Source organism: Eretmochelys imbricata, chromosome 1 (genome assembly GCF_965152235.1).
Source record: "Eretmochelys imbricata isolate rEreImb1 chromosome 1, rEreImb1.hap1, whole genome shotgun sequence".
Lineage (NCBI taxonomy): Eukaryota > Metazoa > Chordata > Testudines > Cheloniidae > Eretmochelys > Eretmochelys imbricata.
In genome coordinates, this window is record NC_135572.1 from 207,392,750 (window position 1) to 207,413,611 (window position 20,862).

General features: G+C 41.4%; 1 protein-coding gene across 3 annotated transcripts in view; it reads left to right on the forward strand.

The window, feature by feature from the left end:
- The window catches only part of STXBP5L (syntaxin binding protein 5L), a 433,225-nt gene that overhangs the window by 228,672 nt on the left and 183,691 nt on the right, over positions 1-20,862 (forward strand). For all 3 annotated transcript variants that reach the window (XM_077807341.1, XM_077807339.1, XM_077807340.1), the window contains exon 5: positions 16,045-16,179. In XM_077807341.1, coding sequence (XP_077663467.1) covers positions 16,045-16,179 — 135 coding nt within the window. The remainder of the gene's footprint in view (positions 1-16,044; positions 16,180-20,862) is intronic.

A 20,862-nucleotide genomic window follows, 5' to 3' on the forward strand; every position in this document is an offset into this window, starting at 1 on the left:
GTATCGCAGTAGCCTGTGTACAAGGCTGCTGAAGTTCTTCCAAAAAATCAGTGTTCACTCACAGTGTAAGAAGAAAATCTTACATTAATAATAATATTTTTTTCCCCCACAAATTTAAATTAAAATCAAATCAAATCACTGTATTCCTACTCAAACACAGCTGAAGAAAAATGGTCAGTCTCTAGAGCAAGTTCTGTTCATTTGCAGTCTGCCAAGTTTACTAGTAACTCTAATTCAGACATTTGATTTTTTTTCTCAAATTCGTTTGAAGAAATATTAAGTTACGTGTGTAGTAATCTGAGTTTACAGATCTGTGCAAAAAAGAACCAAGCCCCTCCTCCCCCAACCTTTCTTAACTCCATTCTAAATTCTGGCATGCTTATGTTGCTCTTTAACCTTAATTTGTTCCTCTGGTCCTGTAGTTACTGATTGTACATTTATTGTGGACAGCTGCAAGCCATTCCATATTTAAGGTTATAATAACTATCTTTCGTTATACATTGGAAATTTGACCCCTTTCAGGAATTATTCTTTCTGATTCCAAATGGGCCTGTGATTCTAGGGTGAGGGAGACAGGAAATTTTTTTTTTAATTCACATTTGATCTGAATTGGTTCTGCCAATTCTGAGATCCCGGAATTTGAATAATTAACGTTTTAGAAAATTTTGAAATGTTTTCCTCACCTTGCATCTCAAAAGTGGTAAGATTTGGAAATGAAAATTTGCTTTTTTATAAAGATATTGCACAAATGTCTCCCCTATTGGCCTGTTTTTGGAGATCTGTTTTTCTGAACACAGACATGAACAACTGGCATAAATCCCTACTTGAAATATAGAAATATCCAGCAGATCAACATTCTGCATTTTACTGTAGATAATTATTCATATAACCTGCTTTAAAGTGAAGTTCTATTGTTGAAATGAACCTCTGTATAAACAGAAATTTGCTGCCTTTCAGGCACTCCAGATCAAATTTACTGAGTTTACAGCGTGAAAGATGTTTTCCTAACTGCCAGCCAGAGTCATGCTGAATTCCTTCCTTCTTATATGTCATTATCCCAATTAAAGGTCCTGAAGGCCAGATTAGGGCCACAGTGATACCTGTGCATCCATCATTTGCACAGGTATAACTGATGGAAATTTGGTAAACAAGCGTGTGGATGATGCACAGTGACATATGGGTTCTGTTGGACTAGTAGGAGTAAAAAGCACTAAAAAGAAAATCATTACTAAAGTCAGAAGGTTCAACAATGATATACACAGGGAGCAGATCTGCACTGCTGATTTTGATTAAAGAAAAGTAGTCCTTCTTTTACAGCCATCAGACAATTGGTGCACTTTATTATAACACTGCTTTTTCTCGTCCACCCTAGCAGAATACTTTGACCATCCAGGACAATTTTGTCTTTCTCCCTCCACATTTTCTTTTACCAAACCTCTGAGGCCAACAGAGATAACTACATCAAATGCTTCATACAGTTACAGCTCCTTTCCTGTGCCACAGACAGTGCAAGCTGGCTGGAGTTATCCTCTTACTTCATGTCTATCTTAATGGCACACTAGCACCGAGATGGAAGATACCATTGTCTCTTTGGCCCAAGTGGGCTGGCAGTATTTAGAGCCTGGCAGGTTTGTTTCTATTAGAAGGAGAAACTGGCTATATGAGTCAGTTACTTCTTTGGTGCAATCTTATTTGCAATCCGAAGAAAGAATGTACAGAAAGTCCTGTTTCCCCCGGTGTAGTAGTAACACAGAATAACAGGTAGTTTCCTTATTCAAATATCTCAGGCATGCCTCTCCAGTGAGTTCTGTGCCCAAAGAGCGCTGGTCTCTCTGCTCCCTCTCAGGGTCACATTCACAACTGCTTCTCTTACTGTCAGCTGGCTTTCTTCTCTAACACACACTGCTTGCTACACAATCTTCTAGCCCTAGCATTTGCAACCAGTCCCATGGAAACCACTCAGACCACACAATTTAGGCTGTCTATACTGCGCACTTGGCAGCAGCACAGCTGTGCCGCTACAGGAGTGCTGCTGTAAGGTACGCCGTGTAGCCGCTCTTTCTCGGCAGGAGAGAGCTCTCCCGCCGACAAAGTAAAACCACCCCCAGTGAAGCGCGGTAGCTTTGTCAGCGGGAGAGTATCTCCTACCGATATAGCACTGTCCACTCTGGCACTTTTTGTCAGTAAAACTTTTGTCCAGTCTGAGGTGTGTTTTTTTCACACCCCTGACTGCCAAAATGTTACCGATGAAAGTGCTGTGTGTAGACATAGAGTTTTGCTCTAGCTTTGCCATGTGTCTTGGGTGGTAGCCTCCTATTGTTTCCAGCTATCACTACACAAAGGGACTTAACTGCTTCTTCCATTGAGCCTGAAAGTAGTTTAGCACACCCATTGGCTTTAATTAGGTCTCTGATTGTCTACAGATCAAAGAGCCACTTGATGGCAGTCATTAACATCTTTCAGGGTAACAATACTAATCTGGAAAAAGAAAAGGAGTACTTGTGGCACTTTAGAGACTAACAAATTTATTTGAGCATAAGCTTTCGTGAACTACAGCTCACTTCATCAGATGCATGTAGTGGAAAATACAGTGGGGAGATTTCATATACACAGAGAACATAAAACAATGGGTGTTACCATACAGACTGTAACAAGAGTGATCAGGTAAGGTGAGCTATTACCAGCAGGAGAGCGGGGGCAGTGGGAACCTTTTGTAGAGATAATCAAGGTGGGCCATTTCCAGCAGTTGACGAGAACGTCTGAGGAACAGTAGGTGGGGTGGGGGGGAATAAACATGGGGAAATAGTTTTACTTTGTGTAATGACCCATCCACTCCCAGTCTTTATTCAAGCCTAAGTTAATTGTATCCAGTCTGCAAATTAATTCCAATTCAGCAGTCTCTCGTTAGAGTCTGTTTTTGAAGTTTTTTTGTTGAAGAATTGCCACTTTTAGGTCTGTAATCGAGTGACCAAAGAGATTGAAGTGTTCTCCGACTGGTTTTTGAATGTTATAATACTTGACGTCTGATTTGTGTCCATTCATTCTTTTACGTAGAGACTGTCCAGTTTGGCCAATGTACATGGCAGAGGGGCATTGCTGGCACATGCTGGCATATATCACATTGGTACATGTGCAGGTGAACGAGCCTCCGATAATGTGGCTGATGTGATTAGGCCCTATGATGGTGTCCCCTGAATAGATATGTGGACACAGATGGCAACGGGCTTTGTTGCAAGGATAGGTTCCTGGGTTATTGTTCTTGTTGTGTGGTGTGTGGTTGCTGGTGAGTATTTGCTTCACGGTGGGGTGCTGTCTGTAAGCAAGGACTGGCCTGTCTCCCCAGATCTGTGAGAGTGATGGGTCGTCCTTCAGGATAGGTTGTAGATGCTTGATGATGCGTTGGAGAAGTTTTAGATGGGGGCTGAAGGTGATGGCTAGTGGCGTTCTGTTACTTTCTTTGTTGGGCCTGTCCTGTAGTAGGTAACTTCTGGGTACTCTTCTAGCTCTGTCAATCTGTTTGTTCTCTTCAGCAGGTGGGTATTGTAGTTGTAAGAATGCTTGATAGAGATCTTGTAGGTGTTTGTCTGAGGGGTTGGAGCAAATGTGGTTGTATCGTAGAGCTTGGCTGTAGACAGTGGATCGTGTGGTGTGGTCTGGATGAAAGCTGGAGGCATGTAGGTAAACATAGCGGTCGGTAGGTTTCCGGTATAGGGTGGTGTTTATGTGACCATCGCTTATTAGCACCGTAGTGTCCAGGAAGTGGATCTCTTGTGTGGACTGGTCCAGGCTGAGGTTGATGGTGGGATGGAAATTGTTGAAATCATGGTGGAATTCCTCAAGGGCTTCTTTTCCATGGGTCCAGATGATGAAGATGTCATCAGTGTAGCGCGAGTAGAGTAGGGGAATTTGGGGGCAAGAGCTGAGGAAGCGTTGTTCTAAGTCAGCCATAAAAATGTTGGCAAACTGTGGGGCTATGTGGGTACCCATAGCAGTGCTGCTGATTTGAAGGTATACATTGTCCCCAAATGTGAAATAGTTATGGGTGAGGACAAAGTCACAAAGTTCAGCCACTAGGTTTGCCGTGACATTATCGGGGATACTGTTCCTGACGGCTTGTAGTCCATCTTTGTGTGTATTGTTGGTGTAGAGGGTTTCTACATCCATAGTGGCTAGGATGGTATTTTCAGGAAGATCACCAATGGATTGTAGTTTCCTCAGGAAGTCAGTGGTGTCAGGAAAATAGCTGGGAGTGCTGATAGCATAGGGCCTGAGGAGGGAGTCTACATAGCAAGACAATCCTGCTGTCAGGATGCCAATGCCTTAGATGATGGAGCGTCCAGGATTTCCAGGTTTATGGGTCTTGGGTAGCAGATAGAATACCTCTGGTCAGGGTTCCAGGGGTGTGTCTGTGCGGATTTGTTCTTGTGCTTTTTCAGGGAGTTTCTTGAGCAAATGCTGTAGTTTCTTTTGTTAACCCTCAGTGGGATCAGAGGGTAATTGCTTGAAGAAAGTGGTGTTAGAGAGCTGCCTAGCAGCCTCTTGTTCATATTCCGACCTGTTCATGATGACGACAGCACTTCCTTTGTCAGCCTTTTTGATTATGATGTCAGAGTTGTTTCTGAGGCTCTGGATGGCATTGTATTCTGCACAGCTGAGGTTATGGGGCAAGTGATGCTGCTTTTCCACAATTTCAGCCCAAGCACGTCGGCGGAAGCACACTATGTAGAAGTCCAGTCTGTTGTTTCAAACTTCAGGAGGAGTCCACCCAGAATCCTTCTTTTTGTGGTGTTGGTAGGAAGGTCTCTGTGAATTAGTGTGTTGTTCAGAGGTGTGTTGGAAATATTCCTTGAGTCGAGGATGTCGAAAATAGGATTCTAGGTCACCACAGAACTGTATCATGTTCATGGGGGTGGAGGGGCAGAGGGAGAGGCCCCGAGATAGGACAGATTCTTCTGCTGGGCTAAGAGTATAGTTGGATAGATTAACAATATTGCTGGGTGGGTTAAGGGAACCACTGTTGTGGCCCCTTGTGGCATGTAGTAGTTTAGATAGTTTAGTGTCCTTTTTCTTTTGTAGAGAAACAAAGTGTGTGTTGTAAATGGCTTGTCTAGTTTTTGTAAAGTCCAGCCACGAGGAAGTTTGTGTGGAAGGTTGTTTTTTTATGAGAGTATCCAGTTTTGAGAGCTCATTCTTAATCTTTCCCCGTTTGCTGTAGAGGATGTTGATCAGGTGGTTCCACAGTTTCTTTGAGAGTGTGTGGCACAAGCTGTCAGCATAGTCTGTGTGGTATGTAGATTGTAATGGATTTTTTACCTTCAGTCCTTTTGGTATGATGTCTATCCGTTTGCATTTGGCAAGGAAGATGATGTCTGTCTGTATCTAATCTAATCTGGAAGTTTAGAGAAGTCTCTGATACTTCTCAGTGTTTTCTGTTTCTGACTACCACCCTTTTGTTTCATGTTGCTGTAAATTTCTCATCAAACAAGGATGGTTGGTTGTGGCTGGAGCTCACTCTGGAATCACTCAGTTCTAATTTATCCTTTAATGAACTGCTCAAGCAACAACCTCCTCATTATCTGCTCATTGCCACAGACAACTTTTGTCTCATTTTCTTCATATTTCCGCTTCACATGGACACTACAATTTAAAAATTAATGTCAACTCCCCATTGAAACTCAAATAGAAAAAGCTTATTATACCAGCAAAACAGAGAGGCATCAAAAGAAATAAAAAAACTCCCTCAGAACCTGCCTTATATTCACTTGTAAAGCCAGTAACCACACTATCTGGTCATATAGTTAATGTAGAGGACATGGACTTAGGAGATCTGGTTTCTATTCTTAATTCTGACTCTGGCTGCAAATAGCTATTTTGGCACAATCTAGGTGGTCAAGTTCGAATTGAGCACCGAGGGGATTTTCAGAGCTGTTTTTTTAGCACACCTACACGCTCTGAACATCCAGTAGGACAAGTATTCCATATGGGTAGTTCAAAGGTATGGGCTCAGATATCAGTTCCCAAACAGCATTTTCAGAAGTGCCCAAGGGATCCAAAAGATTTCCTCAATGTTAGCAGTGTCAGAGGTAGTACAGGTGTTCAGTAGGTCCTCACTGACTGCACACAACGTAAAGAGCCCACGCAAATTTCTGAATTACAATTTGGCTTAATAATTTGTTTCATTTCCAGTTATGTCCCAGGGCTGTGTCTGCTTTTTGGAGTGTTTCCCCACCTCAGCTCCATTTCCATTTCTGAGGTATTTAAATGTCTGATGTCACTGCTGGCTCCGAGGAGAGAGCTGTGCCGATAAAGCTAAAGACATAAGAAAAGGTCTGTGTCTCCTACTTCAACTCCATTATCAAATGTCTTATGAGAGGCGTAGCTTTCTTTGGGAGCAGAAAGCCATTTCCCCCTCACCACCCAGTTTGTGAGGGGTCACTCCAGGTCCCTCCCCCTGGGATAGGAGGAGAGAGGAGCCAGAGAGAGTGCAAATCCTCTACTGGCTGGAACTGTTCCTTCCATGCATAGGCACTGACTCTATGGGTGCTCCAGGGCTGGAGCACCCACAGAAAAAAATTAGTAGGTGCTTAGCACCCACTGGCAACCAGCTCTCCCCTTCCCCTCAGTGCCTCCCGACCGCTGGCGGCCTTGCTAATCAACTCCTTCCCTTCCCTCCCAGCACCTACCACCCACCGCAGTCAGCTGTTTTGCGGCGTGCAGGAGGCTCTGGGAGAAATCAGGAGGAGCAGGGATTGGGTATGCTTAGGGGAGGGGGCTGAACTGAGCGAGAAGAGGTGGAGGGGGGTGGAGACTTGGAAGGGTGGGGGTGGAGCAGGGATGGGAGGGGGTGGGAGTGGGGCCTGAGGCAGAGCAGGGGGGTTGAGCACCCCCAGGGCCCGGAGGAAGCCAGAGCCTATGCTTCCATGAAAGTCGAACTGATTCTGGCCATGACAGCATGTTGTCCAGAGTTTCCATGGTTGGCCTATTCCAGAAAGAAAATGAAGTTCTGCAGGCCAAGCAGAGCAAAGTTTCCTATCTAGTTGCGGTACACATCAAAGGGGAGATGAACATCAAGGCAGAGTAGGGGCTTGTCTATTACTGGCAATTTACAGCGCTGCAACTTTCAGGCTCAGGGGGGTGAAAGTCAAAAGTCCCATGCGAACGCCTGTTCTCACTTTCTGGTGACATTGTAAACAAGAAGTGGGCAGCATTATCTCTCGTAAATGTAAACAACTTGTTTGTCTTAGTGATTGGCTGAACGAGAAGTAGGACTGAGTGGACTTGTAGGCTCTAAAGTTTTGCATTGTTTTGTTTTTGAGTGCACTTATGTAACCAAAAAAAAATCTACATTTGTAAGTTACACTTTCACGATAAAGAGATTCCACTACAATACTTGTATAAGGTGAATTGAAAAATACTGTTTCTTTTGTTTATCATTTTTACAGTGCAAATATTTGTAATAAAAATAATATAAAAGTGAGCACTGTACACTTTGTATTTTGCGTTGTAATTGAAATCAATATATATGAAAATGGAGAAAAACATCCAAAAATATTTAATACATTTCAGTTAGTATTCTATTATTTAACAATGAGATTCAAACTGTGATTAATCAACAACCCTAGAGAATAGCAGTTGCATGGACTCATTTGCAGTGGGCATTTGCCATGCTGCCTGGTTTGCATAGCTCCATAGACAAAGCAGAATCTGGCAGGGACATCCCTATACACAGGTTGGTCACAAGTATTCCATTCCCCTGTCCATACCTATTTATGATGCTTTTCTTTGAATTCAAGGGGTTGTCAGATTGTTGGACTGATCCAGTAGGACACACATTGGGCTGGACAAATAAGTGGGTTTTTTTGGTTCACTAGCCAGACCAAATTTTAAAGAAAATGTCAGGTCAACTGAAAAAAAAAAGTTTTGATTTTTTTCGGTGAACTGAAAAACTAAAAAAATTGAGGGTCAAACAAAAACATTTCTTTAGAGTCTTTGAAGCTTTTTAAAATAAAGTTGAAGTAAAAGTCAAAACCAAAAATCATTTCAAATAGGAAAATCAAAATGATTCATTTTGAAAATGTCAAAATGAAATGTCACAATTTTTTTCAGATTTTTTTTTTTACCAAAACAATTTGGTAAATTTGTGTCGGTTGACCCAAATATGCATTTTTGGTGAAAAAAAAAAAAAGTTGTCTGAAAAATTTCACCCCGCACTAGCCATATGTGTTTATTATGAGGATTGCTGAAGTGATTGACTTTGGATGGGAGGTGGGGCAGCTGTGACATGGGAGGTGGGGCAGCAGAAGAGTTTTGATATTGTGACGTGAATGCTTAATGGTATCTTGAAAATTCCCTGGCTGGCCATCCAGCTAAACCCTGAGTATTCAGACCCCTTGAGTGGTCAAATATTTCATCTGATTTTCCGACATCTTCACAGAATGCTTTGAAAATACCTCCCCTATTTTTACAGACCTTACAATGGTATAGTGAGACTTAATTCCTGAATGTACAGGAAGTGATCAGATACTAAGGTGATGAGTTCAATAGAAAAGTCTGCAATGTAAATAATGTCAAGGTCTCTTTTATGCACTTTATCACAGCAGCTGATCAAAATACACAGTTGATCTCTCTATATTTCACTGCTCAACTATTAAATTTTTTATAACCAATGAGCATATACTGTGCATTTATCATAGTGAAAACAATGTATTGTCCAGTCTTTCATAGGTTTACTTCCATGTTTTTCTCTCTACCGTAATTTTTAGTTTTCTTTTATTGTTTTCTTTAAAACAATTTTAAAAAAATTCTTAACTATTCTCTTCCCACCCTCCCACTTATTTTGCATTTACATAATTCAAACTAATGTTTGTGTTTATTACTTTATAGGACGATTCTTCTTTTTACAACTGTAGTTTGACAATCATTCTATTTTCTCATTTTTCTGTGCACCACTTTTAAGATAAATTATAATTTTAGGATCCATTTGTGCATTCCTTGCACACCTTAATGTTCAATCAGAACAATCAGGACCTATTAATGTTGACACTTTGTGTTAGTATACTGGGGAGAGGGTAGGCAAGAGAGCACATCTTTGCACACATATATCAAAAAAAATTAGTCATCTTTTAAAACAAGTGAAGTTAGATTTTTTAATTTCAATAAATGAATAAATAAATAAAAGCTAGTTAACATTTTTAATTCAAAAATATTTTTGACAAAATATTGTCTTTTCTCTAAGTGAAAGTGTTAATGGAAATGTTTTGCTTGCTTTAAAAATGTTCAGCTTTTTAATTAAAAATAGAAAATCAAAAGCAACCAAGAAACTGGAAAATGTCCACAAAAAATTCTGCAATATTTTTTTAAAATAATGAAAATTTTTCATTTCGAAAATACGTACCATTTTCTAACCTTTTCTAAAAGTCATGTATTTCCTAAATTTGCGTTTAATGTAAAGATGAATTTAGGCACTCAAACAGCCTTATGTTAACCAGTAGACTGGTATTCTAAGACATTTACAAATATGGGTATGTCTACAAATAAGCAATAGATGTTTTGGTTAAAGTTCTTAGTGATGGAGTGGAGGAATTTATTTAAAAAATTCTGTAGATACTTATAATTACGAAGTTATTCTTCAGTAAAGTATATCTCTCTTTAAAACAGGTTTTAATTTTGGCTTAAGCGATTGCTGATAGTATTCTTTTAAGTTATGTTGTTCTTTCATCTATGTTGGTTCTAGAATTCTGGCAATGTCTTCAAGATTTTTTTTCCAATTTAGTGGTTACAAATGAAATAATCTGAGCTGTTTTGCAAACATGTTAGACAAGGTTGTATATGTTGGGCTTGATTCTTTCCTCAGACTGGTGTAAATCAGAAGTATTTCCATTTGAGTTGATAGTTACATTGGTTTTCCACTAGTTATGTTAGTATAAGAGAAGAATCTGGCCTTCTATGTAGCAATAAATAAATTAAAGCCTAAGGTATTTTTGATACCTGTAATTTATATGACATTTCTTGTTTTTATTCCATTTTAACACCCTATTCAGTTTTGGATGCCTTGAAAGACTAGTAAAACGTATTGCACTGGAATAAGAGGCATAGGAATTCCTTTCAAGATATCCCACATTCGGTCCATGGGTTTTTACTGTCCTAATAATGCCCATTGAGAATGACATTCAATTTCAGCTGTTGTACAACCTTTGGACCTGATCCAAGGAATGTGGAGCATGTGCTAAACACCTACAATTCCCATTGACTTTAGTGGGAATTGTCGGGCGTGACATTGCACTCTACATGATTTTAAGAAAATATGCTAATGAGTGTGAATATAATGTAACTGGAATATGCTTCATGCAAAAGGTCTCTTGTAAGGTATCATTATAAATCTTATAATCTACTGTGTGTGTTCATCCTATTTGTATGAATGTATCATTCTTGTATCTGAAACTAGAAATATAAAATATAACTCTGAGGGCCTATTGTAATTATGCAAAGTGTGGGCCATTAATGATGGTTTGGAATCTTGATGGCTCCCATCAACTAGGACAATTGACTGTAGATGGCTCTGTTTACTTGTAAGTCTTCCTGTATACCTGTGTGCTGGCAAGTGGGTAATGAAATCTTACAGTGCGTGATCATGTCACCTGAACTGAAATCCATCTTTAACCTGCTGCTTTTCCATTTAGAAGGAGGAGTGGGAACCCAGAGAGGGATAAAGGATTCTCGCCTTATGCAAAAGATATATAAGGGGGTGGAAGAGAACAAAGGGGGCTGCAGTCATGAGAAATCCCCTAGCTACCACCTGAGCTGGAACAAGGACTATACCAGGGGAAAGGATTGTGCCCAGACTAGGAAGGTATCTGGTCTGTGATAGAAGCTTACTGAAACATCTCTGAGGGTGAGATTTTATCTGTATTCAGTTTTCTTACTTAACTAGGCTTAGACTTGCGTGTTTTATTTTATTTTGCTTGGTAATTCACTTTGTTCTGTCTATTATTTCTTGGAACCACTTAAATCCTACTTTTTGTATTTAATAAAATCACTTTTTACTTATTAATTGACCCAGAGAAAGTACTAATACCTGGGGTGGCCAACAGCTCTGCATACCTCTCTATCAGTGACATACAGGGCAAACCCTGTATAAGCTTTATACAGGGGAAAATGGATTTATTTGGGGTTTGGACCCCATTGGGAGTTGGGTAACTGAGTGCTAGAGACAGGAACACTTCTTAAGCTGTTTTCAGTTAAGCCTGCAGCTTTTGGGGGATGTGGTTCAGACCTGGGTCTGCGTTTGTAGCAAGCTAGCATGTCTGGCACAACCAGGCAGGGCACTGAGGTCCCAAATGGCCAGGGAAAACGGGCTCAGAGGTAGTCTCAGCACATCAGGTGGCAGTTCCCAAGGGGGTTTCTGTGATCCAACTCGTCACACTGGGGCTCAGCAGATTCTCAGCACCTCAAAAGATCAAGTTCTTTGCCAGTTCGCTCATGTTGCTTAATGAAGCAGATTGTTATAGGCAAAAGTGTTTCACATTTTTATAAAATCATCATGATCCTATTTTCATTATCATGAGCACTATTTTTTCTCTGTTGGCCTTGATTACTTCCACGGGCATCAAAATACATCTTCATCTGATTGTGGGATGTATGAGTAATGTGAGGATGCCTTTCTTTCACAATCTGAAGCACAATATGTAAGAGTTTGTTGGATGAAAAACACAATCCATGCCAGTTACTAACACTAACTAGTTTGAAGCTTTAATAAGAAAGCTTTAGGACAACATACTGCCACCTCAATCAAGCAGAAAGCATAAGTAAAGCAGATAGAGCAGGATAGCGTAATGATCCAGTCCTGGGGCGCAGGTAGGCTGTTTCTGTTATCATCAGATCCATGCTGGTCCAATCTGGTGTAAGTCCTGTGCTGCTCCACACCCCCTTTGTTAAACACACATCCTGTATACCTTTTCTTGTAACATGATTCAGGTGCAGATTATTAAAACTGCCTCATCTATTAATATTCTATTCTAAATATATTGTCATATACACTGACCCAAAATCCTTTTAACTGTTGCATTTTTACTTATTCTGCTAAAACTCTAATTGGTACCTCCTTCACTATCTTTTTTTAAGCTCCTCCTACTTACACAAACCAGCTGTCTCTTCATTGCCTTCATGTATTTCATTGTTTCTTATGTTTGTCTTATTCTATCTTATCTGCTTATTGTGGCTTTGGGATTACTTGTTGGCTAGCTCCTTTCAGTCAGTGTTCATCCTCCCTAGTCTGTTTTACTAGGCAGGTCTACATCTGGCTAGAAAATCACACATTTGTCTGGTTTGCTTTGCCCTGTTATGTACACCGGGGTGGCCAACCTGAGCCTGAGAAGGAGCCAGAATTTACCAATGTACATTGGCTCTTTGGCACAGTAATACATCAGCAGCCCCCCATCAGCTCTCTCCCTCCCTCTCCCCCATTCCCAGTGCCTCCCACCCACCGGCATCCCTGCAGATCAGCACCTCCCTCTCCCTCCCCGCACCTCCCAATCAGCTGTTTCGTGACATGCAGGAGGCTCTGGGGGAGGGGGGCGGGAGGAGCGAGGGCATGGCAGGCTCAAGGGAGGGGGCAGAAAGGGGTGGAGTGGGGGCAGGGCCTATCGCAGAACCAGGGGTTGAGCAGTGAGCACCCCCTGGCACATTGGAAAGTTGGCACCTGTAGCTCCAGCCCCGGAGTCGGTGCCTATACAAGGAGCCACATATTAACTTCTGAAGGGCCACATGTGGCTCCGGAGCCACAGGATGGCCACCCTTGATCTACACAGACCAAGAGTCCAGGGTAGATAGGACACAAACCAACTTTTTGATTTTTTACAACCTTTGAAAGCTGTGTCAACAAGGCACATTCAGAAAGCAAAAATGTTCCCTTTTAAATTGTCTTATAACACTGTTAAATAGATATCTACTTCTCTAATGTTATTTAATATAGTTTTTATAACACAGTTCATTATACCTATCTTTACAAGCTCATTGCATAATGATAATGTTTTGCTGAAATGAAATTTCTTCATTATGAACCTGAGGTTTGTTTCCAGTGTGTAAGCCTTGAATTGAAGTTAATATATTCCATAACATTTAGAACTTCAAATATAACACTGTAAAGTGAGTTTTCATTTAATTTTTAGAACACAAAAAAAAAAGTAATGCACTTCAGGCAATTGGATTACACTAGACAGGACAGTTCATTAGAATGTTGAAAGAACTTTGCTTGTTGTGTGGAAGCCTAACAATGCTTTCACATTATATATTTTAGTTCATTTTGGGGCTCCAGTCCCAATAAGTGAAGGGCCCTGTATCTCAGGTTGTTTTCTTTTTTGTTGACCCAGTGCATCAGTGCCATGGTGGTTCAGCATGTCTTCTCTTTGGTAAACCATTAATGTAGAGCAGTGATTTTCAACCTTTTTTCATTTGCAGACCCCTAAAAAAAATTTAATGGAGGCACGAACCCCTTTGTAAATCTTAGGCATTGTCCTCAGACTCCCAGGGGTCCATGAGCCACAGGTTGAAAACCACTGGTCTAGAGGAAGAAAGGAAGTTGGATGCGTTTGAAAATGTATCAAACGTAGCAATCTAATGTCTGATGGACACTCATGAATCTTGTAAAGGACCTTAGTTGGCTAAGTGACCCTAAGGAACTTATATGGACCCTGTATCAGCAGAGACTCAGAGTAATAGGATGGGCTCCTTTGGTCTGCTTTTATGCCATTTTTGAAGTGATTTGTTTCCGATAGTACTACATCAAAGTCCCCAGAACAGCTTGTAGCTTTAACTCTCACAGTATATGGATGCACCAGACCAGTGGTGATGGACTGTGATTTCCAAGTTACAGCATTTCCTCCATCTCAGACACGTCTGTTCAGCAGGGATTTTTGTCATCTAATAGGCAGAGATGATTGGTTGTTCAGATTTTTTTTTTTAAGTTGACATTGTCTGAGTTTGTGTCCATGTGATTTAGCTGTTAATTTAAATTTTTGTGTGAAGATGGGTGCTTAATAAATCATTCAATAAACAAAACAATTACGTTAGCGTCTCTTAACTTAATTTTATATTACTTTTTGAATTGCGTCACTATCTTTGTATGAAGCCAAAACAGTAAACAGAAGTGAAATATATATATATACACACACACACACACAGTATAAGTACATGTACATACTTTCTAAAATTGCACTAAAGGTCTGATTTTAAAAAGTTGTCTCTATTTTTGCACCTACAAATAATTGTAGATATAAATGCTCCTGTTAAATGTCAGACTACCTGATTTCACTCTCACTTAGATTTCTGTAGTGAGCACTTTTCTTTGCAGATGCTAAACTGTGTTTGCAAAATTGGAAGCAATTTTAAAAATCTGTCCCTAAAGATCTGCTCCCACAGAAGTTAATGGGATCTTTGCCATTGACATAACTGAGTCTGTAAGGGTAAAATTTATCCCTGTGCAGGGGGCTGGAACAAGGCCTACGTCTTGCTCGAATCATCAAAATAAGACTGAAATGATGCATAGACCTTGTCCTGGCCCTCCAATCATGGATGAACACCTTGACTGAGGATTTCAGGGTTGCGTTACTTAGCTGCCTTAAACCTGGAGCAATATAAAAGGAAGAAGTACAATTATTCATTTGAGTGTATTCTGCATAAAATGTTTTGATTGTATGATAATACAGCCTTAAAACTGCAGAGTCATTCAAAGTACTGTGCGGGGTCAGGAGAAAAATAATATAGCTTGCTAAGTGTTCCTCATAACTGCAGAAAAATAAGTGAAATTAGTTTGCAAGTGAAACACTTCCTTCAGTTTAGAGGTTGTAAATATTTTAAGCCACAAAGGACTTAAGTAACCTTACCATATTTTACAAAATAAGATTGTTGGAAGGAAGCTGTCATTCCCTTATAAAGCAGGGCAAAAAGATTGATACTTCATAAAAACATAAATGAAATATGTATATTCTTAAATAGTGTATGTCATCATTTAAAAAAATTACTCAGGATAAAAATACTAATTTAGCCATCAACTCCAACATGTATCTCAAAGCTAGAAATATTTTCTTCTGGAATCAAATGAATGACAAAGATAATAAAGTAATAAAGTATTGCATACCAGGCAAAGTATGTGCTTTTAATAAAGACAAACCTCCTGAGTGCTAGAATGTACTGTAGGATCAGATAAGCATTTCAGTCTATGTAGACAGTATAGATATAATTAGATTTGAGCTGCAAATAGTCTACATCTCTCATGTGGATTCTCTTTTTAATGTAATGTAAATATTGTAATGTCCAAAAAATTGATTCTCTCCATTCATCATCTTTATGAAAATTGTATCTTATCACAAGAGACCATCATGAGATTTTTCCTAAGTGATATAGCACTGGGCTATTCTATAAAAATGATATGAATGTGGGAGTGAGAGTATAAATCATATCTCTGCTTGACTGCACTTGGTAATGGTTTATCAGCTCCATACCCTCTCGACTGATTAAGAGCTAATAAAGTGAACACTTCTTTGTGTGAATAGTAATGTTACGTTTCCTTTGTACAAAACATTAAACATACTCATGTCTCATTAATGCCTGTGTACTGAACTGGAAAAAAAACTTTTTGTAAAGAAGAAAATCAGAATCTCTAGCTCAACGGTTCTCAGACTTTTTTTTATAGGGTGGCCCACATACTCATAAAGAGATGAATCATGTGTCTACCCCCTCCCAGTCAGGATTGCACGAAGCACATTAAGATGGCTCCTATTTCCTGACCCTATTAGAGGTAGGTAGAATGGCTCCTGCTCCTTGTTCCCAGCTTCTCCACTAGGAAGAGCTTGGACACCTGTAGAATGAGCTGGAAAAAAGGAGGAGCCAGCACCGCAGGCTGTGCTACCTTCACCAATCACATATTGGGAACTGTGCCCAAGCTACTCTGGCCTTAGGAAAACGGAAGGGACAACTATTTCAAAAGAAAACTTGTTGAAAATATGACTGTTGGCACAACTTTAAGTGAGATATTTTTTTCCCTTACAGGATTACGTACTGCCATCTTCCTTTCCAAAGTAAATGGCTCTACGTTGGAACAGAGAGGGGAAATACACATATTGTAAATATTGAGTCCTTCATTCTTTCTGGATACGTTATCATGTGGAACAAGGCAATAGAACTGTAAGTGTGGACTTTTGTATCACTTTCACATTGCTGGCCGTTCTTTTCAGACCAATCACTAGAAGGATTTTATAGTCTCCTGTTTTAAGGAACATTTTGGTGCAGTACTGATTGTGATTCATTGTGAGAATTTTTCAAGGAAATTCAGTTTCTAGGTATATTATAGTGATATCATATATTGGTTTAAAAAGAGATATTTGTTTGGGACCCTATGTCATTAACCGAATAAATATATTTGCTTGAAATATTAAATAAAATACAGACAGTCATGGATTCCACAAACTCAGTAAACATCCTCTGGACCTAACTTTTTCATTGAACATACGGATTGGCAAAATGTGATCACCAGATCCTCTAGCCCAGTGGTTTTCAACTTATTTTCATTTGCGGATCCCAAAAAAATTTCAAATGGAGGTGTGGGCCCCTTTGGAAATCTTCAACATAGTCTGCAGATCCCAAGTGGTCTGTGGACCACAAGTTGAAAACCACTGCTCTAGATTAAGGCCACAACCTGAAAAGATGAATGGTGCCTATTGGACTACATAGCTTGCTGGAGAATTTTTCCCCCCCGTCCAAGTTGTAGGGGAGGTCATAGCCAGAATGTATTGTCCATGACCATGGATGCTATGGCTTCTAAATGCCATCCCCCTCAGAGGTTACCTCAGTTTACCTATGAAGTTTGTGAAATGGAGAGAGGGTGTGATGCATTCTTGGGGTGCCCTGGACTGTGGGGTCACTTTGTTACCCTCCCTATCTCCAGTGAGAGAGGGAGCCTTGCTGGTGCTTAACTGGGTGTCATCTTCCTGACAACACCAGCCTGTTAGCCACCCAAACAATCTCCTCAGGACAATGTTAGCGCTCACTTTGCAGGTTAACAATTGGTGCACCCCAAATCCCAAACTCCTTTGAAGCATTCCCCTGTGATATCAAGCTCCTGTCACTGGCTACTCACAGAAATACCAGGTTTTCTATCCCCAAAGGACAGTGTACACATTAGCTTGTTTGATTCAGCTGAGGATCACTTCCTATATAACATCACAGCACATTTATAGTGAAAACAATCAAAAGATTATTATCAAAGGTTAAGATTTAAGAGATAGTGAGTAAGAATAATAATGAAACACAGAAAAGTTACATATAAAGCAAAATTATAACATGCTTCCCAGAATCTACCCTAAACAGGTTAAACCCTTGTGTAAAGTAGTTTCTCTCATCTCCCAGCATCTCCAACCAACATGGCTGGCATCCCTCTTTTATGAATGCTAAAGCACTATCTTGGTGAAGGATAAAGAGGGGTCCTTCTGCCTGCTCCTTATATCCCCCAAAATTCATTATTTTGTCTCCAGAGGTCAGGATGACCACCTGAGGGTTATTCCCTGGTGTGCTGACTTCATGGTGACTTTATTTCCTCATGTTGACTTTGTATGCATTATCTTTTCTTACAATGCTTAATTTAATATGAACCGATGTAGGCAGGTGAACATACATCCTCTGTCTGGTAGAAACCTGTTTGTCAACCCTGCCTTGGAGGCGCACTGCACCGGCCCGCCGCCGCCTTTGCAGCCTGAGAGCATGGGCGCCAGAAGCTCCCTAGAAGTGGGAGGGGCCCACCGGTGCTTGGACCATGGCCCTGCCCCTTTCCTGAGTGCTGCTCACTCCTCTCCACCTCCTTTCTGCCACCATCACTCACCTTTAAGGCAGGAAAAAAGCGAGAGGCAGAAGCTGTAATCTCTAAAGGACTCTTTCTCCATTGGTGGTGAATGCTACAGGTCCTGCCTCTCACTGGCTGGCCCAGCTGTAGGACTCCTCCTGTGTGCTGTTGCTGGAGCAACTTAGCTTTATATCTTCAGGGGCGGCAGAATGGGCAGGGGAGGAGTCAGGGAACTGTGGCCCCATCAATTTTAAAAGTGGGAAGCCTGTGCCCTCCCACTTTTTACCAGCTGTGAGTGGATGGAGAGGAGCGCGTGGTGGGTGGGGCCTTGGGGAAAGAGGTGGAGAGGGGCAGGGCTTTGGGGTTGGGCACATGGGAGGAGATGAGGTGCCGGGGAGCAGGGCCGTGATCCAGGCACCGGTGGCCAGTGTTCCCTCTAATTTTTTACGTTCATGTGTGGAATTAATTGTGTTACGTGCACCAATATGGAGGTGATGTGTGACACATCACCTTCATATTGGTGAAGTAACAAAATTTATGTGGTGAGGGTGGGGCCAAGGGGTTTGGAGTGTCGGAGGGGGCTCAGGGCTGGGGCAGAGGGTTGGGGTGTGGGGGAATGAGGGCTCTGGCTGGGGGTGTGGGTTCTGGGCTGGGACCAGGGATGAGGGGTTCGGGGTGTAGGCTGCCCTGGGGCTGTGGTGGGGAGAGATGACTTCCCCCAGCCCTCTCTCGCCGCAGCAGCTCGGGGCTGGGGGAGAGGCACCTTCCCCGGGCCATGGCAGCTCTGGCAGGGCTGGGCTGGGCTGGGCCGAGGGAGGGGCTCCTCTCCCTTGGCTGAGGCAGGTCCGCACTGGGGCCAGCAGTGAGGGATGCTTCTCCCCGCCGTTGCAGGTCCACGCTGGAGCTGTTGGGGATGGGCGCCTCTCCTCGCCACAGCCCTGAGCCCCTGCGTGGGGTTTAATGGGCAACTGTGCGGCTATGCAGCCACGCAGCTTAGAGGGAACTTAGCTGGTGGTCCCCCGCTTCTAGGGCGTTTCCGGCACTCCTGGGCATATCCTCCCCAGACAAAAGACTCAGGTGCTGCCTATGGGATGGGACAGATCTTTCACCTTTCTCATAGATTCATAGATTTTAAGGCCAGAAGGGACCATCATGATCATCTAGTCTGACTAGTTTATAACTGCAAGTGACCCGTGCCTCAGGCTGCAGAGAAAGGCAAAAAGTCCCAAGGGTCTCTGCCAATATGATCTGGGGGAAATTCCTTCCTGACCCCATATATGGCGGTCAGTTGGACCATGAGCATCTCAGCAAGACCCACCACCCGCCAGACACCTGGGAAAGAATTCTCTGTAGTGATTTAGAGACCTCCCCATCTAGTGTTCCATCACCAGCTGTTGGAGATATTTGCTGCTAGCAGTGACAAGTGGGCTACATGCCACTGTAGGCAGTCTCATCATACCAGCCCCTCCATAAATGTATCAAGCTCCGTCTTGAAGCCAGTTAGGTTTTTTGCCCGAACTGTTCCCTGTGGAAGGCTGTTCCAGAACTTCATTCCTCTGATGGTTAGAAACCTTTGTCTAATTTCAAGCCTAAATTTGTTGACTATCAGTTTATATTCATTTGTTCTTGTGTCAGCATTGGCACTTAACTTAACTATCTCCCACCCTGGTATTTATCCCTCTGATGTATTTATAAAGAGCAATCATTTCTCCCCTCAGCCTTAGCTTGGTTAGGCCAAACAAGCCAAACTCTTTGAGTCTCCTCTCATAAGGTAGGTTTGTCATTCCTCAGATCATCCTAGTAGCCCTTCTCTGCACCTGTTCCAGTTTGAATTCATCTTTCTTAAACATGGGAGACCAGAAATGCACATGGTATTCCAGATGAGGTCTCACCAGTGCCTTGTTTAATGGTAATAACACTTCCCTATTCTACAGGAAATATCTCGCCTTATGCATTCTAGGATTGTATTAGCTTTTGTGATGGCTCCATCACATAGTCATCCTGTGATCAATCAATATGCCCAGGTCTTTCTCCTCCTCCGTCACTTCCAACTGTAAGTCCCCGGCCTATAGCAAAAATTCTTGTTGTTAGTTCCTAAGTGCATGACCTTGAAATTTACACTATTAAATTTCATTCAATTTCTATTACTCCAGTTTTCAAGATCATTCAGATCTTCTTGTATTATACTTCGGTCCTCCTCTGTATTGGCAGTACCTCCCAACTTTGTGTCATCTGCAAATTTTATTAGTACAATCCCACTTTTTGTGCCAAGGTCATTAATAAAAATGTTAACTAAGATTGGTCCCAAAACCGAACCCTGAGGAACTCCACTAGCAGTCCCCCTCCACCCTCATAGTTCACGTGTCAGTATGACTCACTGTAGTCTCCCCTTTAACCAGTTCCTTACCCAACTTTCAATTCTCATATTAATCCCCATCTTCTCCAATTTAACTAATGGTTTCCCATGTGGAAGAGTATCAAATGCCTTCCTGAAATCCAGGTAAATTAGATCTACTGCATAGCCCTTGTCCAAAAAATCAGTTATCTTCCAAAGAAAGAGATCAGGTTGGTCTGGCATGAAACACCTTTTGAAAAACCATGTTATATTTTATCCCAATTACCATTTATTTCTATGTCCTTAATTATTTTCCTCTTTCAAAATTTGTCCCAAGACCTTACATGCCATTAAAGTCAAACGAACATGCCTGTAGTTTCCCAGAGCACTTTTTTTCCCTTTCTTAAAAATAGGTACTATATTAGCAATTCTCCAGTCATGGGGCACAACCCCCAAGTTTATAGCTTCATTAAAAATCATTGCACAATCAGTCCGATGCTTCTCCTCAGGTAGGGCTGTGGGTAAGAAGCCACAGTCTAATCCTTAATTGTACATTCATACCAATAGGAAAGTCAGATTTCCTGAATAAGGAATGCAGGATTGGTAGTAATGCTAGTGCCTTAGCCTGATAAATATCTTCACATTTCTAAAATGAAATAATATATATAAACAGAAATAAATACAATATTTCTGGGAA